At 38.9% G+C, this 26,348-nt stretch overlaps 1 protein-coding gene across 1 annotated transcript in view; it reads right to left on the bottom strand.

Moving 5' to 3' along the window:
• LOC128696938 (propionyl-CoA carboxylase alpha chain, mitochondrial-like) overlaps window positions 1-26,348 on the bottom strand; it is a 76,246-nt gene that overhangs the window by 9,609 nt on the left and 40,289 nt on the right. Inside the window, exons 7-13 of the mRNA XM_070095096.1 lie at window positions 21,329-21,479; window positions 19,772-19,841; window positions 13,392-13,540; window positions 10,725-10,869; window positions 8,634-8,770; window positions 7,337-7,516; window positions 2,201-2,337 (exon numbers count right to left, since the gene is read on the bottom strand). Of these exons, the coding sequence (XP_069951197.1) occupies window positions 2,201-2,337; window positions 7,337-7,516; window positions 8,634-8,770; window positions 10,725-10,869; window positions 13,392-13,540; window positions 19,772-19,841; window positions 21,329-21,479 (969 nt within the window). The remainder of the gene's footprint in view (window positions 1-2,200; window positions 2,338-7,336; window positions 7,517-8,633; window positions 8,771-10,724; window positions 10,870-13,391; window positions 13,541-19,771; window positions 19,842-21,328; window positions 21,480-26,348) is intronic.

Raw genomic sequence — 26,348 nt, 5'->3', positions numbered from 1 at the left:
AAGCAGGTTATTTCCCCTTGTAGGTTCTGTCACAAACTGCTTCAAAAAACAATCCTGAAATACTTCTAAGAAGTCGTATGATTCTAAATTCCCAGTCAAGAAATTCCAATCAACATGACTAAAGTTAAAGTCTCCTAGAATTACTACATTATCGTGCCTTGTGACCTTAACAATTTCCTCCCATAGTAGTTTCCCTTGGTCCCTATCTAAGTTTGGGGGACGGTATATCACTCCTAAAATCAGTTTTTCATGCCCCTCTGAAAATTCTATCCAAACAGACTCTGTATGTGTTACTTCAGACTTAATACCCGTTTTTATGCAACAGTTCAAGCGATCTCGGACATACAATGCCACCCCACCCCCCTTCCCAATACTTCTATCTTCTTGGAACAATTTAAAACCCTGAATATGACATTCCGCAGGCATGTCCCGACTTTTTGAATTAAACCACGTCTCAGTTAAGGCAAATACATCAATGTTACCTGCACTAGCAACTAATCTCAACTCGTCCATCTTATTCCTAGCACTACGGCAATTAGCATAATAAACATTGAAAGACTCTCCTTTCTCTTTACCCTTCCTGCTCATTTCTATTTTTCTACTAAACCTATTACTGTCCTTATCACCCAAGGTCCCTGGCTTTTCAATATCTACCTCGTTCTTTTTATTACTAGTTCCCCTAGAACTCGTAATATTACTACACTGGGACTTCACTGTTTTCCTGCCAAAACCCATACCACTAACTACTCCTAGTTTAAAGTCCTAACTGCTCCCTCCACTGCAGTTGCCAGTGCTCCCACCCCACACCTAGATAAGTGAACCCCATCCCTGGCATACATGTCATTTCTGCCATAGAAGAGGTCCCAGTTGTCAATGAATGTTACCGCATTTTCCTTACAGTATTTGTCCAGCCAGCAATTGACACCAATTGCCCTGGACAACCATTCATTTCCAACTCCCCTCCTTGGCAAAATACCACATATGAGAGGGTTCCCACCCTTACTCCTAATTATTTCTATTGCTGACCTATACCTGCTAATCAGGTCTTCACTCCTACGTCTGCCAACATCGTTGCCTCCAGCACTGAGACAGATAATAGGATTGCTCCCATTACCTCTCATGATGTCATCCAGACGGCTAACAATATCCTCCATCCCAGCCCCAGGAAAGCAAACTCTCTGTCTCCTACTCCTGTCCTTCAAGCAGAACGCCCTATCCATATACCTTACTTGGCTATCCCCAACAACAACAATATTCGTACCTTCCTTGGTGTCGTTCGTCGTGACGTTCCCAGTAGTCGACTCACATTCGTCGGGTAGCACTGAGAATGTATTAGATGTTTCCACAACAGTTTCCACGGCAGTCTCTTTCTTCTTCATCGTTTCTACCTTTCCATTCGTCTTCTTGATCGTCAACTTCTTTCCCTGCTGTCCAGCCACTGACCAGTTTCCCTTCTTGACCTGAGGACTCAAAACAGGAGGACTACTACGAATCTTTTTGTTTTCCTCGGTCAGTCGCCGAATTTCCATATTCGCCATCCTCAATTCTTCCTTAAGCTGTTGGTAAAGTTGCTCGATGGAGGGCATCTTGCTTCAATTCTAGAGAGTGCGCAAACAGGCCTTCACAGAGCCAAGTACACGTCAACACTGCGCAAAAGCCAACTCAATCAGGAGCTACTGCGCGGCACGTCCGCACGGCCCAACAGCGATGCGAACACAGAGTAGGATTGAAGAGGAACATGGAGGCTTCAAGAAGGATAGAGGATGTGTAGACCAAGTGTTTACAGTGATGTACATAAGTGAACAATACTTAGATAAAGATAAAAAACTTTTCATTGCATTCATAAATTTAGAAAAAGCACACAAGAAGGTGGTTAGGAAAGGAATGTGGCAGATGTTGCAAATGTATTTGACAGGTGGTAGGTTACTTAAAGCAGTAAAGAACTTTCTGGTGCATAACAAGGCACAGTTTAAGATATGTAAGAGAGTGGGAAATTATTTTAGAACTGTAAATTTATTTTTAGAACTGTGCAAAAACTGTATGCATACTATGCACTTCATAGAAACTTTCTTCTAGGTGTTCACATCTAATTTTATATTAATTTGTTTAGAAATAGTCAAAATTATTATTAAGTAATTGTATGAATTTTTGATCTCAAAACAGGCATAAGTCTATAGTGAAACAATCGGTTAAAAATTACCTAATCCTGATTTCCCCAGCTGGTCCAAGTTTAATAAGCTGCACAGTTTCCCAAGTTCCATTAATATTTGCTTCAATAAGAGGAGATGCCAAATCAAACTGGTCATTAACTGTCACAGTCGCACCATTCACAGTAACCTGGAAACATTCAATATTTTAATTAGTCACTATACATGTGGCAAATACTATACACTTTTTCATATATAATTTTCCCAAGATAATCTTCCTCCTTACACTCAAAGCATAAAATGTCAAAAAACAAAATACATGCACTGGACATTCAGGTGGAAACATTAAGCATTCATCTGCATGAGAAGTATAAATACTGTATATGAATGCAATCATGTGGTAAAGTTTAAGTATTGAAAGAGAAAAACAAAAATACTGTAAGCCATCAAAATCTAGGTTCTAAATTTTCTAATGGATCTAGCACAAATAGTTTATAAAATCCACTAGTTATAAGAGAAATCCATTCCCACAAAATGTAGACAAGAAGGAACAAGAAAGTTTTTTTTATAGATAATAAACAGCTTTTGAAAGATGGATGGTCAGTGTTTCCTTCTTTGGGTCACCCTGACATGGTAAAAAAAAAAAAATCGTAAAGGATCATTAGCTACATGTTTAGAAAGCTCACTTTTTTTCTACAAACTGGTAAAAAAAAAATCCATTTTTATAGTACCTATTCTTATATGGTATGGGATACAACCATCAAACTGACAAGCATGGAATTTTCTTCAATATGTGCTCAATGATATTCCCAGACCTTAAACTTTTCTATTTCTACCTTATTATTTTTTTTCAACACACCGACCACATCCCACCGAGGCAGGGTGGCCCAAATAAAGAAGGCAACCATCATTAACACATAATCACTGTCTTTGCAGAGGCGTGCAGATATGACAGCTCAGATGTCACTCCAAACAGCAAATATCCCAAACCCCTCCTTTGCATTGTACTACATTGCATTCTACTTCCTACATCCAGGACTCAAGTCTGTTTAAACAGTTTCCCTGAACTCCTTCACAAAATATTAAACTGCTCACGCTCCAACAGCTTGTCAAATCCCCAAAACTATTCGTCTCCATTCATTTCTATCTAACATGCTCACAGATGCCTGGTGCATGTCCAAGCCTCTTACACACAAAACCTCTTTTAACCCCCTCCCTCCCTAGGACGATCCCTACCCACTTCCCCTCTACTACAGATTTACATCCCCTCCAAGTTAACCTATTTTGCTCCATCCTCTCTAAATGACCAAACCACCTCAACAACCCCTCCTCAGCCTTCTGACTAATACTTTTATTAACTGCACACCTCCTCCTGATTTCCACACTAGGAATTTTCTGCACAATATTTACACCACACATTGCCCTTAGACACTACATCTCCTCTGCCTCCAGCCTCCTTCTCGCTGCAGCATTTACAACCCATGCTTCACACCCATATGAGTGTTAGTACCACTATTCTCTCATACATTCCCTTCTTTGCCTCCATAGATAATGTTCTTTGTCTCCACAGATACCTCAATGCATCACCCACATTTTTTCCTTCATCAATTCTATGGCTTACCTTGTCCTTCATAAACCCATCCGCTGACAAGTCTACTCCTAAATATCTGAATACATTCACTTCTGGAATACTCCTTCCCTCCAATGTGATATCCAATTTTTCTTTACCTAACTCATTTGATACCCTCATTACCTTACTCTTATCTATGTTCACTTTCAACTTTCTTCCTTTACACACTCAATATTAATGAGGTTAGAGTAATATTTAAAGCTAAATAACCTTTGAAATAAATAGAAAAGCTAAATCAAGCAGAAATTTATTAAACTAGGCTGAATTGATATCCCAGACATAAAGCTGTTTTTCTGTAGGTCATCTGTTTATAAAAATAATTGTATGTGATTACACCAATACTGTATGGAAAGAAATACAACCAGCCTCTTCTTAAAAGATGGATTCACAAGATGAAAAGATTTTGGTCAGTTATGCCATCTATGATCTGTGTTTATCAATCATAATTTTTTAATATAATCTTTTGAGGCACATGGTGGGTTTATAACTTTTGCATACATGCATTAATTTTACAGAGATATTATCTACTGATTCTGCTAAGTATTCTGGCAGACTGTTTGCTCTAATATTTCTAGTTATATAGTCGGACTTGAGTCCTGGAAATGGGAAGTACAATGCCTGCACTTTAAAGGAGTGGTTTGGGATATTGGCAGTTTGGAGGGATATGTTGTGTATCTTTATACGTATATGCTTCTAAGCTGTTGTATTCTGGGCACCTCTGCAAAAGCAGTGATAATGTGTGAGTGTGGTGAAAGTGTTGAATGATGATGAAAGTATTTTCTTTTTGGGGATTTTCTTTCTTTTTTGGGTCACCCTGCCTCGGTGGGAGACGGCCGACTTGTTGAAAAAAAAAAATAAATAAATAAAAAAAAAAAAATAAACAAAGTGAAAGAAATGGCAAGTTAAATTTATTGCTTTCAAATTTATAGAACTTTGTCAATGGTCCAAGTCGGACTGAAACGTCGTCGTAAGATTCTCTCTTTTATATGCGGGTTATTTGTGTATCGTTCCAGTCACGGTATTGTGCCTTTTTTTGTTATTTATAGAACTTCTAATTTAAGTCAGAAGCGAAGTGCTTTTGGGCAGCAGAAAAACCTCGGGCATGATCAACCTTAGGTGGTTGGACCAGCTGACCTATAATGTCAAAAACCTAACAAGTGTGAACCAGTAAAGGGTATTCAAACATTTACAAAAAATTTTCTTAGCACTCCTAGTTAGAGGCTTACCTTAGTTTAAACTGATTTCAAATACCTACCACTGGCAAAACTACCAGATACATAGGAAATCAGCCTGTGAAATCACTGGTGAGGTAGGCAGTCCTCAAACATAATCACTAGTGTACTAGGTGAAAGGATAATGGGTTGGTCTTCATTATTGTTGTGAGTTTTAAGGTCACTGACAGCTCTTCCCTTAGAAAGACAAAGGCAAAAGCTGACAAGTGGAAATAAAGACACTGGTAGCAGAGAATCCTTTTAATATAAAATTTCACCTACAGCCGAGCTTTATCATGTATACAGGAATAAGCAAACACACAACCATGAGGCAAATGATCACCATGAGATCAAGCTTGGAGAAATTTCGAGATCAAGTACCTGACTTCACCGCTAATTGATGTCACCACTTCACGATCTGCCACCTACCTAAACTATAGACGAAATTGTCATTTAAAAAAATTGTAACTCGGGGAAGGTAATCCCTGGATGACTCATGGTTAGCTACTGAGCATCCCTTCATCACAAGGTGCTTGTCAGATTCCTCCGCCATGTACAAAACCTCCCAGCTTTTCCTTAATTAACTTGATGAGCTACCACATATCCTAAATACTCACACTCACCAGGGAACTGAGGAAAAATACAGTAGCTGTAGTGGTGTTTATTGTGAAGAGAGAGAGTAGGAGGTGTTAATATTAGTATTCTGTGTTCACAATTGGTGGTTCATTACTAAATTTATAAAGAAAAACTTTAATTTTTCTTTTAAGGTCACCCTGCTGGTAGGTAAGACACATGGGCAACAGTTAGGCAACTTTATTCCGAAACGTTTCGCCTACACAGTAGGCTTCTTCAGTCGAGTACAGAAAGTAGGCAGGAGCAGTAGAGATGTGAAGATGATGTAAACACTCCATCACCCTTGAAGTCATAGATTTGAGGTTGTCAGTCCCTCATCTGGAGAAGAGTTCTGGTCCACAGTCAGACTGTTTCAGACTATGGAACAGAACTCTTCTCCAGGCTGAGGGACCGACAACCTCAAATCTACAACTTCAAGGGTGATGGAGTGATTACATCGTCTTCACATCTCTACTGCTCCTGCCTACTTTCTGTACTTGACTGAAGAAGCCTACTGTGTAGGCGAAACATTTCGGAATAAAGTTGCCTAACTGTTGCCCATGTGTCTTACCTACCAACCTGTCGGTATTTTATACCATTTTGATATTCATAGGGTCACTCTGCCTTGGTGGGATATGGCCGGTTTGTTAAAAAAATAAAAACAGGTGGTTCAGTCAGTGGGCTACCAACAAATAGTTCCGGTAATGTGATAAACAAAATGGAGATGGAGGGAAGGGAACTGAGGAAAAAAGCATAAGATAGTCAGTCTTCAATGGCTGTAAAGAGATAAGTAGAAGTGTGACAATGTACTGGTTGATTTCCAAGTGGATCATCAGAGCCCCGCTGCAGAAAAACAATTAAAGTCATTTCACTTTGTTAAGTGTAACTCATAATGACACTGAATTCATTTTCTTAAGAAAGGTGAACCAGAGAAAACAACTTGAGGTTTGGGATGCTAAATAATGCCATCTTTAGAAAATCCTTGTATGATTTGTTTTATAGTTAATTTCAGTGGCTGTATCTCTTTATATACTGAACTAATCTAATTAATAGTAACACTTATATGAAAGTAGGTAGTAGGTTGGTAGACAGCAACCGCCCAGGGAGGTACTACCGTCCTGCCAAGTGAGTGTAAAATGGAATCCTGTAATTGTTTTACATGATGGTAGGATTGCTGGTGTCTTTTTTCTGTCTCTTAAACATGCAAGATTTCAGGTACATCTTGCTACTTCTACTTACACTTAGGTCACACTACACATACATGTACAAGCATATACATACACAACCCTCTGGGTTTTCTTCTATTTTCTTTCTAGTTCTTGTTCTTGTTTATTTCCTCTTATCTCCATGGGGAAGTGGAACAGAATTCTTCCTACGTAAGCCATGTGTGTTGTAAGAGACAACTAAAATGCCGGGAGCAAGGGGCTAGTAACCCCTTCTCTTGTATATATTACTAAATTTAAAAGGAGAAACTTTCGTTTTTCCTTTTGGGCCACCCCACCTCGGTGGGATACAGCTGGTGCGTTGAAAGAAAGAAAGAAGACTTATATGAAAGAATTGGTAAACATTACTGTATTTGTAAAATGGTAAAAAGTTCATTAGTCTATTCTCATGTTGTTAGAAAATTAAATGAACACAATAAAATTAACACAGTAAAGCCCACAGAGTTTTTCCCTGAGAAGAACATCAAACAATAAACTACAATACAGTACTTAATTAAATATACCACCGCTAACCTTGAAATTTCCATCATCAACTTTAACTGAACATGGTACTTCTTTATCACCATACTTAATGATGAGGTTGCACACGGTTGGTAATTTACTGCTGCCTTTGACTCGAGACTGATTAACAAAGTTGCGACTTCTTAAGGTGTTCTTCAAGTGGACTGATGCTAGCATTGCTGTCAGATTTATCTGAAAAATGATACTTTATTTGATAATATTAAATTTTGCAAATATGTATATTACAGAATAAATAACTGAATTACCACATACTACATTTGAATTGTGATGTCTATGTCCTGACAAGACAGCTGTTGAATGAATGATGGTGAATGCATTCCCATTCTTTATGTCACTCTACCTTGGTGGGAAACTGACTGTTAAAAAACATCTTTATTGTGAATGGTATGTTTTGCCTTCAGTCAAATACAGAAACAGCAGGCATAGTAATGAAGTAAAGATGAAATAATCAGTTCATCAACCTTGAAGAAAAAGTATTTGAGGTGGTCAGTCCCTCAACCTGGACAAGTGTTCAGCTCCACAGTCTGGAACTATGGAGTTGAACACTTCTCAAGGCTGAGGGACTGACCACCTCGAATACATTCATAAAACTGAGAGTGGGGAACTTAGCCTTGATACTTTTTTTAACATGTCAGTCACCTCCCACCAAGGCAGGGTGATTCAAAAAGAAAGAAAAAACTTTCATCATTCAACACTTTCACCATCACTCACACAATCACTGTCTTTGCAGAGGCACTCAGACATGACAGCTTAGACATCCCTCCAAACTGCCAATATCCCAAACCTCTCCTTTAAATTGCAGGCATTGTTGTACTTCCCATTTCCAGGACTCAAGTCCAGCTAACCAGTTTCCCTGAATCTTTCACAAAATATTGCCCTGCTCACACTCCAACAGCTTGTCAGGTCCCAAAATCCATTTGTCTCCATTCACTCCTAACATGCTCACGCACGCTTGCTGGAAGTCCAAGCCCCTTGCTCACAAAACTCCTTTACTCCTCTCCCTCAAAGCTTTTCAGGGATGACCCCTACCTGGAGGGTATTCCAGGGATCAACGACCCCGCGGCCCGGTCCATGACCAGGCCTCCCAGTGGACCAGGGCCTGATCAACCAGGCTGTTACTGCTGGCTGCATGTAGCCCAACATGTGAACCACAGCCCCTACCCTGCCTTCCTTCTACAGATTTATATGCTCTCCAAGTCATTCTACTTTGCTCCATTCTCTCGAAATGATCAAACCACCTCAAACATCCCACGTGATGCAGAAAAAAAAAAAAATTACTGTGAATTACCTGCTCCTGTGATGTTAACTGCTTTCCTTTAAAACCATCAGGATAAACTTCTGGCAAATAGTTTGTTGAGATGTCTCCTGATACAAAACGAGCTTCGGTAAGTATATCCCGCAACAGAGGGATGTTGTGCGTTACACCTGAGAAAGAATATTAGCATTATTTTAAAATGAGAGAAAAGGCTGATATTTCCTAGTTAAATTTGTTGATAATGATGAGTAATGTCACAAGAAAAATATATTAAGTTATTAAAAAAAAAAAACTTCCAAGAAAAGCATCTCACTATGATACATTCTGTAGTATGTCAAACACCTTTAAAGCAAAACATGATGATCCAAAATCACCTTTCATGTGAATAGGTTTTCCAGTCTTTTATATTTCAAATAAAAATTGGTGGTGTCTCGTAAAATTCTGGTTATCAACCAAAAATATAGGGAGGCACATGGAAGAGTGGATGGCTAATGAGTTACTGCCTTGCTAAATCACCCCAACATTTAGCACCTCTCTAAGTGATTTATCTTTCCTCTTCTAATGTACCTACCCAAGCACTTTTCTTTACATGTGCCTGGACCCTTACAAGCACTATTTTTCATTGCATTTTTGCACCAAGAATCATATGTAAAATGGCTATGTCATTTCAGGGTGGTAACTGCGTGGTGTTCATGCTGATGTATCAACAGGATACATATGCAAAGCCTACAACCCTACAGTATATCTGTAGATATTTTAACATCTTGCAAAGCCATGGATGAACTGCCTAGTGAGAAGGACAAACAAAACAAAAAACTTTCACTGTTGTTAAATGCCCATATTTAAGGAAGGTATAAGTTATTATTATTTTTTATTATCACACTGGCCGATTCCCACCAAGGCAGGGTGGCCCAAAAAAGAAAAACTTTCACCATCATTCACTCCATCACTGTCTTGCCAGAAGGGTGCTTTACACTACAGTTTTTAAACTGCAACATTAACACCCCTCCTTCAGAGTGCAGGCACTGTACTTCCCATCTCCAGGACTCAAGTCCGGCCTGCCGGTTTCCCTGAACCCCTTCATAAATGTTACTTTGCTCACACTCCAACAGCATGTCAAGTATTAAAAACCATTTGTCTCCATTCACTCCTATCAAACATGCTCATGCATGCCTGCTGGAAGTCCAAGCCCCTCGCACACAAAAGGTATAAGTATTACAAGGGTTAGAGCTGTGTACAATACAGTATTTCAAGAATAAATGATTTTACCCAAATAAAAATTAAATTTTAATATTGGGTTTGATGCCTGACTATAGTAGTGTTGATAATCACAAGGTTATTCTACTGTACTACAGTTTAAAGGGATATCATATGAATTGTTGATGGTATAATAATAAGGTTGGGATTGGCAGGGGAGTCCTGGTTTAATAGAAAAAATAGAAATCAAGTAGAAAATAGAGAAACAGGGGCCAGACTTGGCAGAAAGTGGGAGGTACTGTACAATTAAAGAACAATTTGTTCTTGAATTGGTCACCAGAACCAATGTACAGAATGAAAGCTACTGTGACAACAAAGTATAGATACCAGGAAACAATGTTATTAGACATATACCTTTGATGAGCTCTGAGGGTTTTTCTACTCCCAGGGTGATGTTGGTCATGTACATTAATGATACTTTCATTTATGCTGAGCTGCTTAACACCACAAACTAAAATTTAAACATTGTTCTTGTATACAAACTACATGCAAGTTAGCAAACTGTAAAATTACATGACAAAATAAATATCTGTTGATGATTCTGGGATCACTGTCCCTGCAACATGGTCTCAGACCGGACATACTAAAGATGAGACACCATGAGCCTAAAGCTACCCCTAGACTCTGAAGGAGGGGTGGAGATATGTTGCAGTGTTTGAACTGCAGTATTAGCACACCTCTGGCATGACAGTGATGAAGTGAGTGATGATGAAAGTGTTTCTTCTTTTTTGGGTCACTCTGCCTTGGTGGGAAACAGCTGATGTGTTAAAAAAATACACAACTGTATTGCAGTGGGAAGAATGAACTAAAGTACATAAATACAGGCAATGAAAACTATTGTATTAGTAAAAATATATTAAAACTCACCTCTAATAACATAAGCATCTAAGGCCTTGATGCTGTTTTCAATGGCTTCTTCCCTACTGCTGCCATAACACACCAGCTTACAAATCATAGGATCATAGTATATGCTAATATTACTTCCTTCTTCAACACCACTATCACATCTCACCTGAAAATACGAAATAACTAATGTTTTTACACATACACAAATATGTCCTTGAAGGTTAATGTCTCTAGTAAGTACCACAGGAATCCCTGCTTGCTGATACAAGTGGTTAACACACTGATCTGTGAGCTTGAGGACTCACCTGCCATGGGTTTATGTCCCAATGTTACATAAGATATTTAAAGCTATATGAATATGCTCACATACAAAAAACAAGTGTTGTATCACTCATTACGGGAGAACTTGGATAAATTGAGTAAGTGAGGAAAGAGATGAATGATGGAATTTAATATGGAAAAATGTCATGTAAAAGAAATGAGAGAAAGTGAAAACAGGCCCACAGGCATTTTTTTTTACTAACACATCGGCCATCTCCCACCCAGGAAGGGTGGCCCGAAAAAGAAAAACTTCATCATCATTCACTCCATCACTGTCTTGCCAGAGGTGTGCTTACACTACAGTTATAAAACTGCAACATTAACACTCTTCCTTCAGAGTGCAGACATTGTACTTCCCATCTCCAGGACTCAAGTCCGACCTGCTGGCTTCCCTGAATCCCTTTAGAAATGTTACCCTGCTCACGCTCCAATAGCACATCAAGTCTTAAAAACCATTTGTTTCCATTCGCTTCTATCCAACATGCTCATGCATGCTTGCACACAAAACATCCTTATCCCCCTCCCTCTAACCTTTTTGAGGATGACCCTTACCCCACCTTCTTTCCCCAACAGATTTACATGCTCTCCAAGTCATTCTACTTTGTTCCATTCTCTCTAAATGACCAAACCACCTCAACAGCCCCTCCTCAGTCCTCTGACTAATACTTTTAGTAATGCCACACCTCCCCCTAAGTTCCACACTACAAATTCTCTGCATAATATCTACACCACACATTGCCCTTAGACACGACATCTCCACTGCTAAGATTTGATTGTTTTTCTGTTTTTTTTTTTTTAGCTGTTTTTAAAGTTTAACACTATGTACACTAGTTTCTTATGATAATAGATGAGTTTAAAAGTGCTTTAGTACTGTACTTCAAACATGGTGAAATACTTAGCTCAATAATGCTCCACTTGGAATATACGGTATATATTGTATAATTGTTTTTTCTCTTTTTTCACTTTTGTTTTTTACTATTTTGGTCTTTTAAGACTATGTATAGGGAATACTTATATTACAATTGTTTTAGAGTGTATTACTTCCCAAAACATAGAAATAAATCACAATGATTGACTTTACTGGGTTATATATACAGTAGTTAGGTAGTAGGTTGGTAAACAGCAACCGCCCAGGGAGGTACTATCATCCTGCCAAGTGAGTGTACAACGAAAAAATGTAATTGTTTTACATGATGGTAGGATTGCTGGTGTCTTTTGTCTGTCTCATAAACATGCAAGATTTCAAGTATGTCTTGCTACTTCTACTTGCACTTAGGTCACACTACACATACATGTACAAGCATATACATACACACCCCTCTGGGCATTCTTCTATTTTCTTTCTAGTTCTTGTTCTTGTTTATTTCCTCTTATCTCCATGGGGATGTAGAACAGAATTCTTCCTCCGTAAGCCATGCATGTTGTAAGAGGCGACTAAAATGCCGGGAGCAAGGGGCTAGTAACCTCTTCTCCTGTATAAGTTACTAAATTTAAAAGAGAAACTTTCGTTTTTCTTTTTGGGCCACCCTGCCTTGGTGGGATATGGCCGGTGTGTTGAAAGAAAGAAAGATATGCAGTAGTCCCCCAGTATTTGTGGATGATACATTCTGAAACGTACCGTGGATAGTAGCAAACCCTATATAATAAGTCATTTTTCATTTACATATAGTTCAGATAACCATCTGAACTGTGATGTCAGCATCCTATTGACAACTCAGCAAATGAATAAATGATGGTGAATGTGTTTCTTCTTTTACAGGTCAGAGGGAGAAGCTGGTGTGCTAAAAAGATATTAGTGGTCAGGTCTGCAAAGGGGAATGAAAAGAATGGCATTAATGTGGCCAGAAGGATTAGACTGAATGACTTCTGGGGTTGTTCACTGTGAATTATGAGCATGATTGCAAGTAAGGCTGAGTTTATGACTGAAGCAAGGCAGAGAAGTACAAACCAGTAAGAGTAGAAAACACTACTTGTAATGTAGTGCAAAAGACTTATTCTGCGTGAGTGACAAGACAAGTACAGTGGACCCCCGGTTAACGAACTTTTCTCATTCCAGTAGTATGTTCAGGTGCCAGTACTGACCGAATTTTTTCCCATAAGGAATATTGTGAAGTAGATTAGTCCATTTCAGACCCCCAAACATACACGTACAAACGCACTTACATAAATACACTTACATAATTGGTCGCATTTGGAGGTGATCGTTAAGCGGGGGTCCACTGTATATTCTGGAGAGTCACTGGATCCCCAAAAGCAGAGGAAAATAAATGCAGTAAAATATGCTAAATTAGAGGGAAGATCCCAAACTTATTAATGAAATTACCTCCTGAAAATCATTCAGAACTCTAAAATTGAAAGTGTACTTACTTTTGGTAAGTGCAGAGGCTCTTGGTACTTAGAAAGACGACCAATGGAAGGCAAGCCAAAGTTCTTGAAGGGATCCTCAGCATATACTCTACTCTCTATAGCCCAGCCACGTATTGTGATATCACTTTGCTGAATTCTGAGAGGATGTCCTGAAAATTAATAGAAATATAGTTTTCTGAGTTAAAGGGTAATTAACAGTTGGACTGGCTAGCAAAGATGCCAGTCTCCTTGCTCAGTAAAGTTAATATTATTATAATTATTACTGCTCAATTACCAAGACATTTACTTTAGAGTTTACATATTCACATAACACAAATCCTCAACAACAGACATTCCCCATTAAAAATCAAACAGGTGACAAGAGAGAGATTAGATAGCCCATACTAACCAATGGCATCTAAGGTTCACTGACAAAAAATATAGATATGAAAAGCAGTATAGGTTAGGATTAATTCTCAAAGAACAAGCCAAGAGATATACTAAAACAATCACAAAGCTGATGAAGAGAGCAAAGCTGATACATTATGCCAACAGTTTGGGAGGGTGTGTAAGGAAAGAAAGTTGAAAATGAACAAAGAGTAAGGAGATGAGGGTATCAAATGAATTAGGTAAAGAAAAACTGGATATCATATTGGAGGGAGGGAGTATGGATGGAAATAAATGGTATAAAATACCGACACAATGGAAATATGTATTAACACTTAAGCAGTATAATGTGATCCTTCATTGACAATGTTTCGCCCACACAGTGGGCTTTATCAAGTCATTAACAGATCTGATCTGTTTGTGACTTGATAAAGTTCACTGCGTGGGCAAAACGTTGTCAGTAAAGGATCACATTATACTGCTTAAGTGTTTATATTTCCGACGGAGTATGGAAGAAATGAATGTGTTCATGAAGGATGGCTTTATGAAGGATGAGGTAAACCATAGAACTGATGAAGAAAAAAGGGTGGGTGGTACATTGAGATATCTGTGGAGAAAAAAAACATTATCCAAAGAAGGGAATGTGTGAGAATATAGTGGTACCAACTCTTATATGGGTGTGAAGCATAGGTTGTAGATGCTGCAGCAAGAAGGAGGCTGGAGGCAGTGGCAATATCATGTCTAAGGACAATGTGTGGTATAAATATTATGCAGAGAATTCAGTGTGGAAATTACGAGGTGGTGTGGAGTTACTAAAAGTATTATTCAGAGGGCTGAGGAGGGTTTGTTGAGGGGGTTTGGCCATTTAGAGAGGATGGAGCAAAATAGGATGACTTGGAGGGTATATAAATGAGTAGTGGAGAGGAGGAGGGGTAAGGGTCATCCTAGGAAAGGATGGAGAGGGTAGAAAGAGGTTTTGTGTGTAAGGGGCTTGGACATAAAGCAGGCATGTTTAAGTGTGTTTGATAGGATAGGAGTGAATGGAGACGAATGGTTTTTGTAACTTTACGAGCTGCTGCAGTGTGAGCAAGGTAATATTTTGTGAAGGGATTCAGGAAAACTGGCTAGCCAGAGGTGGGAAGTACAATGCCTGCACTGTGAAGGAGGGGTTTAGGATATTGGCTGTTTGAAGTGACATCTAAACTGTCATATCTGGGTGCCCCTGCAAAGACTTGTGTGTCAATGATGGTCAAAGTGTTTCTTTTTGGCGTCACCCTGCCTCAGTGGGAGATGGCCGACATGTTAAAAAAAAATATTAAAAAAAAAAACTTGGAAAACACTTTCTCAGATACTGGACACTAGTAAGTTCACCAAATCCAAAGAAATCATTCTTACTACACTCAACGAGACTCACTTCCAAGACTCAGAAACAACAAATAAATTTAAATTTTTTCAACTAACTAATCTACCCAGCAAAATCCCAGACTCTCCTTCCCAAGTCAGAGATTACCTCACTCTCCTGTCTAAGTTAATAATTACTTCACTGATGACCATCCAAGCTCACTGTACCTCTCACCAATCACTTCAACCAAGGTTACCTCTATAAGTATGCCTCTGAAAAATAAATCCAGAAACAGAACATATATCACCACCACCACTCATGTGTTGTCACCAGCTATTACAGCTTTATTCAATAAATCAATTGAAGCCAAAACTTTCCCTAACATACCTAAACTAGAGAGAGTTATATCAATCTACAAAAGTAATGACTCAACAGAAGTCAATAGTTACAGGCTAATTTTAAATATTTACATTTTCTTCTGTGTATGTCATGTCTACAGAACAATTAATACAAGCATTGACCCAGAGCTTAAATTCTATCTGAAGAGCCTCAACACAACACAATGCAAGGAACAATTATCTTTTTGACATTCCATGTATACATTTGAACCTGCTCAAAAACTCCATGCAGATAAAAGGCCCAAAAATTTGAAGCTCACTGCTTGAAATGCCAAAAGTTCCTCATCTGCCAACATCTTTACTGTTAAAAAGCACTTATTAGCCCTTTCACTGTCCAGACCCCAGAAATTAATAATGTTCCCATTGACCACTTTTTTTTAATTATTTTTCTTCTGAAATGGTAGAGAATCATTTTTCGAACATAAAGACACCAAAAGTATGAAATTTGATAGAAACTTACATAATTACACAAGTGCAAAGTCAGCAGTCTGGGGACAATTTACGCATTAGCAATTTCATCAATTCTAGGCCCTATTTTAAGTCAATTCCATTGCTCCTTTCAACCAAATTCAATATGAGCACAAGAAACTGCCCATTCAACTACCCTATAAAGTGCACAGTACAATGGTACCCAGAGTTTTGGCCATAATTCGTTCCAGAAGGCTGTTTGAGTGCCGTTACCGAACAAATTTGTTCCCATGAGGAATAATGTAAATTAGATTAGTCCGTTGCAGATCCCAAAAATACACTTAAAAAAGCACTTACAATAATATACTTACATAATTGTTCGAGTTGGGAGCTGTACAAAACTCGGGGTACCACTGTATTTGGTAATTTGGTAAATTTTACACTATGTGATCCTGCCAGTATGTTGCTTGAAAAGGCTCCCTCTCTGGCATGAAATGGAGCCTGAGGGTCCAAAATGTCTGAGAGAAGGGTTCAAGTGTTGACAAGATGTAAGAATTTGTTGGTAGAAGCATTATATCATCACAAAAAAAGGAATTAAAGAAATCTGAAGAGAGAAAGGAAGAACCTACAAGGCCAAAAAATTATCAGTCCTAAAATAAGCCATAACTGACTAACACAATATAATGGAGTCACTAATAACTTGAGCTGTAACTGATGAAGAAAGCTGAAGCAATTTTGTCCCATGTATGCAACTCCATAATAGAGTTTAGTAACATAACTAAAGCATCCTCAGTAATGTATCTTCTTTCACTAACCCTTTCAGGGTCATAACCCGATCTAAAACTTGCTGCCAGGGTCGGAGAATTAAAAAAAAAAAAATGAAATGATAATCTTTTCTTGAACGTAATGAAACCAAAAGTATGAAATTTGATGCAAACTTATGGAATTACACTATTGCAAAGTTAGAAGTCTCAGCGATATTTATGCATTGGTGATTTCGCCTACTTTGAGCCCTATTTTCAGCCAATTACATTCTTCCAGTTGACCGAACTCATACCTATTTCATTAGAATTCCTTCTATTCTATCGAATGAGCACAAGAAACTGCCCATTTACCTATTCCAACTACCCAATAAAGCGATCAGAAATCGATAATTTGGTCAATTTCACAAAAAATAAAAATAAATTGCCATTTTCAAAATAGTCCAAAAAAAAAAAAACAATGTAGACATTCCTGGAACTAAAACAACATGTCCTCTGTTCATTAGTCACGTCCTCGAGCCTCTCCTATATCAAGCTTGTTTTCCACTTGAATTTTTATTCACATAAAAAATTGAAGATTTACTGTTATGCAGACTACTGCATTATTGTAATAATTGCATAAACAATGTCAGTGCATTTGTGAACACGTATTAGACTGACCAGTTGGACAGGGATTGGACTAGTGACATAATCTGTGTACTCTGGAATATCGGCAAAAATCGAGCACTTCCACTACTTTGAGCTTACTTTCAAGTTGTCTTCAGTCCTGAAACCAATCAAAATCATTACTATTTCTGTAATATATCTTCCATTCTATCAAATGAGACCAAGAAACTGAGAATACAAATATAAAAACTAAACAAAAATACACTGCGAAGACAGTTTTAAACCAAAAACACTCAGAGGTTTTTCCCATTATGCACTGCATGCTGCAGGATTTTTTTTTATTTGGTGCACACTTACCGCATAGACCCATCTTCTCATATTTAGGCCCAAATTTACTGCTCGCAGCTTATCTGAAAGAGCTGAGCTCATGGTGAAGAAGGTTAATAGAATATTTGCAGAAATATTAAGCTTATTATTTCATGTAAAAGGAGGATCTAAGACTTCATGTGATCATATACTTGTCTCTTCAGGAATAAACTGAAGAAACAATCTGCTTTAAGCATCCTACATCTGCTTTAAGCAGATGTAGGAAAGCTGGAAAAGCAGCTAGTGTAGGCATATTCCTCAGGAAATAATATGTGCAAGTTAAACCTGATAGGACACCAAGGCACTAGAAGCCAAGACAGATAAAAATCTTGGAGAGTGAATATTTAAATATGCTTGATATAATTCTTTCAAAATGAATCACTGACTTGTCATATTATTCTAAAAAGTTGTTCTAATTTGGCAATGGAGCAATCCCTAATGCCAGCTCATTAATAAGTAACTAACATTGAGGAAGGCCTCTCACTAGGCATTGATTCAGGCAGAAATGCCTCTCTACTGATTATCTATTAATGGAAAACTGGGTCATAAAACTTGGGAGTATACCAGGAATATGTCCAAACTTCTTCCAAATAGCTGACAGGTCAGAAAGCAGTGGTAAATTCATTTGTGTGTTGTATGAAACAGTGACTTATCAACAACACTTGTATCTTTGTCAAAGGTCACATAAGCAGTGAATTACTGTTTCAGATAGGCATAAATGGAAATTTTTTTCATTGCATGCAGGGCATGTGTGTCATGTAATAATTTTGTTAATCATTAACCGTCACTGTGAAGTAACAAGCAGAAAGGCCACAAAATCTAATAATTTTTTAATACTGATTTGAAATCTTAGCAATATCAAATGAGGCAGCTGACTAGAGCCACACAGTTGGTGGGCAGACAGTAAGGGAGTGCAGATATGCAAAAGTTAAACAGATGACTTCCTAGGCAAAAAAACTGACCATAGTTTATTTACTGGTGCAATGAGTGGACCCTCTACTGCACCAGTAAAAGTGGTTCATGTAATCACTTTCACTGGTAGTTCATGGAACCTGACCTCAGTACACTTCTTCACTGCTGCTCTGTGAAACTTGGCTACCATCTTGTACATTTCTGAGAAATACAATGATGTAAATTTTGAAAGTGTGATCGTGTTCAAATTCAAATTATAATTTTTATTTCTTATAAATAGAAGAGGAGAGTTATTAAATGGAGAGTTAGAGGTATCAGGAAGATGAAGGGAATATTTTGAGGAATTGTTAAATGTTGATGAAGATAGGGAAGCTGTGATTTAATGTACAGGGCAAGGAGGAATAACATTTTGTAGGAGTTGAGGAGGAGCGAGTTTTAATTGTGGGAGAAGTTCGTGAGGCAGTGGGTAGAATAAAAGGGGGTAAAGCAGCTGGGATTGATGGAATAAAGATAAAAATGTTAAAAGCAGGTATGCAAGAGGGTAAGGTACCTAGGGATTGGCAGAGAGCATGCATAGTTCCTTTGTATGAAGGCAAAGGGGACAAAAGAGAATGCAAAAATTATAAGGGAGGTGGTGTAGGATTACCAAAACTATTAACCAGAGAACTGAGGAGGGGTTGTTGAGGTGGTTTGGACATGTAGAGAGGATGGAACAAAATAGAATAACTTCGAGTGTATAAATCTGCAGTGGAGGGAAGGCAGGGTAGAGGTCAACCTAGGAAAGGTTGGAGGGAGGGGGTAAATGAAGTTTTGTGTGCAAGGGGCTTGGACTTCCAGCAAGCATGTGTGTTAACACACATATTTTGGTGGGAAACGGCTGAAGTGTTAATAAAAAAAAAATTCTTTTTATGCTATACAAAGATAATGTGGCATGAAGGTGTGATCATGTAGTCCTACACAAGCAGGTAAGTTAGACTGGAGGAGAGATTATAATTCTGGAATATTGTAAATGCTGCATTGTAATGGGTCAGCAATACATGTACTTGTTTTGTGTTTCAGATTCTCAGGACAGTTGTTAAGTTTAGCAAATCAACTTAAAAACTTCTGCAAGTATTCTTTCCTAAAAAAAAAAAAAAAAAAAAAAACAAAAAAAAAAAAAAAAAAAAAAACACTCAAAGGCTAGAAAACCAAGGCCAGTAAGGATACTTCAATCAACCATACCTTTAGCAACCCGGATCATCTGATGAACAAGGTCTACACCAGTTATGCACTCTGTAATTGGGTGCTCCACCTGAAAACATTGATTTTTGAGTATCAAAATAAGTAAGTATAGTAGGACCCCTGTTTCCATGGAATCAGTATCCGCAGTTTCAGTTATCCTCGGTTTACTGTGGCCCAAAAATAACCCTTAATTTTGCTTAATAACGGCCTCAAAGTGTAAAAGTTGTGATGTTGGCAGTTCTTCAAAGCCTAAGAGAAATAGTAAAATGTTTCCCATCAGTGAAAAAATGCTAATTCTAGTCTTATTCTGCTTGATTTATCAATTAAACTTTATCACAGGTATGTATGTAAACTCTCCATGGGGAAGTGGAACAGAATTCTTCCTCCGTAAGCCATGCGTGTTGTAAGAGGCGACTAAAATGCCGGGAGCAAGGGGCTAGTAACCCCTTCTGCTGTATATATTACTAAATGTAAAAGGAGAAACTTTCGTTTTTCCTTTTGGGCCACCCTGCCTTGGTGGGATACGGCCGATGTGTTGAAAGAAAGAAGAAAGATGTATGTAAACAAACAATGACATATATATAAGGTTCGCTACTATCCACAGTTTCAGGTATCCACAGTAGGTCTTGGAATGTACCCCTCATGGATACGGGGGAGACCACAGTATGTGTATTTTACTCAGGAGCAAGGGGCTAATAACCCCTTCTCCTATATAAATTACTAAATGTAATAAGTGTGTCTTCTTCTTCAGGTTACTCTGCCTCAGTGAGAGACGGCCAATGGTGTAAAAAAAATCCTGCCAATGGTGTAACTCAAAAAACAAGAATTTTACCATGACAAACTGTCAAGGTAGCAAGTTCTGTAAGGACTACTGGAGATTGAACTAAAACTCAAGAATATGAAATACATTGTGTTTATACAAAGATCATCTATTGCTTCTGCAAGCCAGGAAATCACACTGGTGCCACTATAATATTAGTATGTTCAAGAATGAGTGGTTAGAAATAGCAAGAGTCAAGATTTTGTTTCCCTTTCTCTTCCCTCTAATGAGGGGTGTATGTACATAAGCTAGCTTTTGGCTTACACATCTATCAAGCTGTAAATTGCTAAACTCTTTAGAAATTCAATATGATGTCAATTTCTAAGGTTTAGTGTTGGCAAAACAATAACTCACTGTGAGAACTACTAGCCTCAGGACATAAGCCAATCCTGATGACTAATTCATCATCTTACAACATGAAAAACCTAACATAACTAATGATAATGATTTGTTGAGAATTATCTTTAACTTTTCAAGCACTTACAGCATCTTAACCTAGCACTACAAGTTACAAACTTATGCCAACATTACTTAATTACAAACTACTATTATTAGGAAACTGGCTAGTTTTATGCATGTTGGAGTGAAAGATTATGATGGCCCATGGGCCACTGACTACTGTTAAAATGAAAGTTGATGGCCCTTAGGCCATCACAAAGTTTTAACCCAACAATAACAAAAACATGTAACACTTCTCTATCTGCATATATACAATTAAAAATAACAAGAGAACTAACTTGAAGTCGAGTGTTCATTTCTAAAAAGTAAAAGTTCCTCTGAGAGTCGACAAGGAACTCCACAGTTCCAGCTGAGGAATACCCAATTCTCTTGGCAAGAGCTACTGCTTGCTTGCCCATGGCCTTCCTCGTACCTTCATCTAAGAAGACACTGAAAAATAGAAAACTTGATAGATGATTTGATTACAAGAGGATACTGATGAATGAATCTTAAAACATTTGAGTGTAATATGGGTTACATAAATGTATTATTATGATGTCCATACTGTACAATACTTGTGCGTGCAATATATTTTTTTTTTTTTTTATAAAAAAGTCTCAGAATTAAAAAGAGTTTTGTTCTAACCAATCTGCTCAATACAGGCTGGCCATCTCTGCCAAAGCAGGGTGACCCAAAAAGGAAACACTGTCACCGTCATTCACACGTAATAAATGTCTTTGCAGAGGCGTGCAGATATAACAGCTCAGATGTCAATCCTAACAGCAAATATCTCAAACCTCTCCTTTAAAGTGCAGGCATTGTACTTCCCACCTACAGGACTAAAGTCTGGCTAACTAGTTTCTCTGAATCCCTCCACAAAATATTACCCTGCTGACACTCCAACAGCTCGTCAAGTACCAAAAATCATTTGTCTCCACTCACTCCTATCTAACATGCTCACACATGCCTGCTGTATGTCCAAGCCCCTTGCACACAAAACCTCTTTTACCCCACTCCCTCAATCCTTTCCTAGGATGACCCCTACCCCTCCTCCCCTCCACTGCAGCTTTATACACTCTCCAAGTCATCCTATTTTGCTCCAATCTCTCAAAATGACCAAACCGCCTCAACAACCCCTCCTCAGCCCTCTGAATAATACTTTTAGTTAACTCCACATCTAATTTCCACACTCCGAATTCTCTGCATAATATTTATGCCACCCATTCCCCTCAGACATGACATCTCTGCTTCCAGCCTCCTTCTCGCTGCAAATTTAATGTGCACGTGTTTCTTAATGATTACTTACAGTATTTATGAGCATTTATTTGTAACAACACACAAACTCTGCTAATGGTGTTTCATTCTCAGTATTTAAGTATAATTTAATTTCCCAGTGGTTGAAATGCTTACTTCCTTCTTCTTGATCACAACCTAGTGTTTTTTTTTTTTTTAACAAGTTGGCCGTCTCCCACCAAGGCAGGGTGACCCAAAAAGAAAGAAAATCCCCAAAAAGAAAATACTTTCATCATCATTCAACACTTTCACCTCACTCACACATAATCACTGTTTTTGCAGAGGTGCTCAGAACACAACAGTTTAGAAGCATATACGTATAAAGGGACACAACATATCCCTCCAATCTGCTAATATCCCGAAACCCCTCCTTTAGAGTGCAGGCATTGTACTTCCCATTTCCAGGACTCGAGCCTGGCTATATAAAAATAACCGATTTCCCTGAATCCCTTCACTAAATATTACCCTGCTCACACTCCAACAGATCGTCAGGTCCCAAATACCATTTGTCTCCATTCACTCCTATCAAACACGCTCATGCACGCCTGTTGGAAGTCCAAGCCCCTCGCCCACAAAACCTCCCTGATCCCTTCCTTCCAACCTTTTCGAGGATGACCCCTACCCCGCCTTCCTTTCCCTACAGATTTAAATGCTCTCCATGTCATTCTACTTTGATCCATTCTCTCTAAATGACCAAACCACCTCAACAACCCCTCTTCAGCCCTCTGACTAATATTTTCATTAACTCCACACCTTCTCCTAATTTCCACACTCCGAATTTTCTGCATAATATTTACACCACACATTGCCCTTAGACAGGACATCTCCACTGCCTCCAACCACCTCCTCGCTGCTGCATTCACAACCCAAGCTTCACACCCATATAAGAGTGCTGGTATTACTATACTTTCATACATTCCCTTCTTTGCCTCCATAGATAACGTTTTTTGTCTCCACATATACCTCAATGCACTACTCACCATTTTTCCCTCGTCAATTCTATGATTAACCTCATCCTTCATAAATCCATCCACTGGCATGTCAACTCCCAAGTATCTGAAAACATTCACTTCTTCCATACTCCTCCCCAATTTGATATCCAATTTTTCTTTATCTAAATCATTTGATACCCTCATCACCTTACTATTTTTTATGCTCACTTTCAACTTTCTACCTTTACACACACTCCCAAACTCATCCACTAACCTTCGCAATTTTTCTTTAGAATCTCCCATAAGCACAGCATCATCAGCAAAAAGCAACTGTGTCAATTCCCATTTTGTATTTGATTCCCCATAATTTAATCCCACCCCTCTCCTGAACACCCTAGCATTTACTTCTTTTACAATCCCATCTATAAATATATTAAACAACCTTGGTGACATTACACATCCCTGTCTAAGACGTACTTTTACTGGGAAGTAGTCTCCCTCTCTTCTACACACTCTAACCTGAGCCTCACTATCCTCATAAAAACTCTTTACAGCATTTAGTAACTTACCACCTATTCCATATACTTGCAACATCTGCCACATTGCCCCCCTATCCACTCTATCAAATGCCTTTTCTAAATCCATAAATGCAATAAAAATTTCCCTAGTATTATACATTTTTATTTTGGAGTAAAACTTTATTGAAGCCTTTCCTGCATTGAAGACCCATTAAACACTAAGAAGAATAGGAACTGTGTGTATAACCTCTGTAGCACTAGCAACTGTGTATAATCTCTGTAGCACTAGAAACTGTGTATAACCTCTGTAGTACCATCACTTGTGTGTATAACCTTTGTAGCACTAGTAATAACTGTGTATAACCTATTTAATACTTGCAATAACTGTGTAGAACCTAGATAATATTTGCAATAACTGTAAAACCTATGTAACACTAGCAATAACTTGTGTATAACCTATGTAACACTAGCATGATAAACTACATAACTAGTGCCAAGAAGCCTCCCACTACCTTTCCAAAATGTGTTTGCTTCTTACACACTATCTCTCTAGTAACCTAATAAAGTCTCCCAATCAAGGCAAGGTGCTCTAAAGAAGGACACACATTCACCATAGTTCATTAAATTGCTGTACTGCTCTTCAGGTCACTTGTTCTATCTAGGCTGGAATATTGCTGCACACTAACAGCACCTTTCAAGGCAGGTGAAATTGCCGACCTAGAAAATGTACAGAGAACTTTCACGGCGCGCATAACGGAGATAAAACACCTCAATTATTGGGAGCGCTTGAGGTTCCTAAACCTGTATTCCCTGGAACGCAGGAGGGAGAGATACATGATTATATTTTTTTTATTATTTTATTATCACACCGGCCGATTCCCACCAAGGCAGGGTGGCCCGAAAAAGAAAAACTTTCACCATCATTCACTCCATCACTGTCTTGCCAGAAGGGTGCTTTACACTACAGTTTTTAAACTGCAACATTAACACCCCTCCTTCAGAGTGCAGGCACTGTACTTCCCATCTCCAGGACTCAAGTCCGGCCTGCCGGTTTCCCTGAATCCCTTCATAAATGTTACTTTGCTCACACTCCAACAGCACGTCAAGTATTAAAAACCATTTGTCTCCATTCACTCCTATCAAACACGCTCACGCATGCCTGCTGGAAGTCCAAGCCCCTCGCACACAAAACCTCCTTTACCCCCTCCCTCCAACCCTTCCTAGGCCGACCCCTACCCCGCCTTCCTTCCACTACAGACTGATACACTCTTGAAGTCATTCTGTTTCGCTCCATTCTCTCTACATGTCCGAACCACCTCAACAACCCTTCCTCAGCCCTCTGGACAACAGTTTTGGTAATCCCGCACCTCCTCCTAACTTCCAAACTACGAATTCTCTGCATTATATTCACACCACACATTGCCCTCAGACATGACATCTCCACTGCCTCCAGCCTTCTCCTCGCTGCAACATTCATCACCCACGCTTCACACCCATATAAGAGCGTTGGTAAAACTATACTCTCATACATTCCCCTCTTTGCCTCCAAGGACAAAGTTCTTTGTCTCCACAGACTCCTAAGTGCACCACTCACTCTTTTTCCCTCATCAATTCTATGATTCACCTCATCTTTCATAGACCCATCTGCTGACACGTCCACTCCCAAATATCTGAATACGTTCACCTCCTCCATACTCTCTCCCTCCAATCTGATATTCAATCTTTCATCACCTAATCTTTTTGTTATCCTCATAACCTTACTCTTTCCTGTATTCACCTTTAATTTTCTTCTTTTGCACACCCTACCAAATTCATCCACCAATCTCTGCAACTTCTCTTCAGAATCTCCCAAGAGCACAGTGTCATCAGCAAAGAGCAGCTGTGACAACTCCCACTTTGTGTGTGATTCTTTATCTTTTAACTCCACGCCTCTTGCCAAGACCCTCGCATTTATACACCTGGAAAATCCTAGAGGGACTAGTACCGAACTTGCACACGAAAATCACCCACTACGAAAGCAAAAGACTTGGCAGACGATGCACCATCCCCCCAATGAAAAGCAGGGGTGTCACTAGCACGTTAAGAGACCATACAATAAGTGTCAGGGGCCCGAGACTGTTCAACTGCCTCCCAGCACACATAAGGGGGATTACCAACAGACCCCTGGCAGTCTTCAAGCTGGCACTGGACAAGCACCTAAAGTCAGTTCCGGATCAGCCGGGCTGTGGCTCGTATGTTGGTTTGCGTGCAGCCAGCAGCAACAGCCTGGTTGATCAGGCTCTGATCCACCAGGAGGCCTGGTCTCAGACCGGGCCGCGGGGGCGTTGACCCCCGGAACTCTCTCCAGGTAAACTCCAGGTAAACTGCCAGAAGTGTGTTAACATCACAATTTAGATTACTCTTTGACAGCAACACCCTTACCACTCCCTTCAGAGTACAGGGTAATTGATTTCCCTGAATCCCTTCAGTGTTACCATTCCCATCCTCCAACAGCCCACTATACAGAAGACTTAAAGTTGATATATTACTTGTTTTGTTTCAAGACAGTGAACAGCAGAGCAGACAGCACGTCTCAC

The sequence above is a fragment of the Cherax quadricarinatus genome, chromosome 49 (genome assembly GCF_038502225.1).
Source record: "Cherax quadricarinatus isolate ZL_2023a chromosome 49, ASM3850222v1, whole genome shotgun sequence".
Taxonomy (NCBI): Eukaryota; Metazoa; Arthropoda; class Malacostraca; order Decapoda; family Parastacidae; genus Cherax; species Cherax quadricarinatus.
The sequence above is the reverse complement of the archived record's forward strand: the minus strand, read 5'-3'. Positions and strand labels throughout refer to the sequence as shown.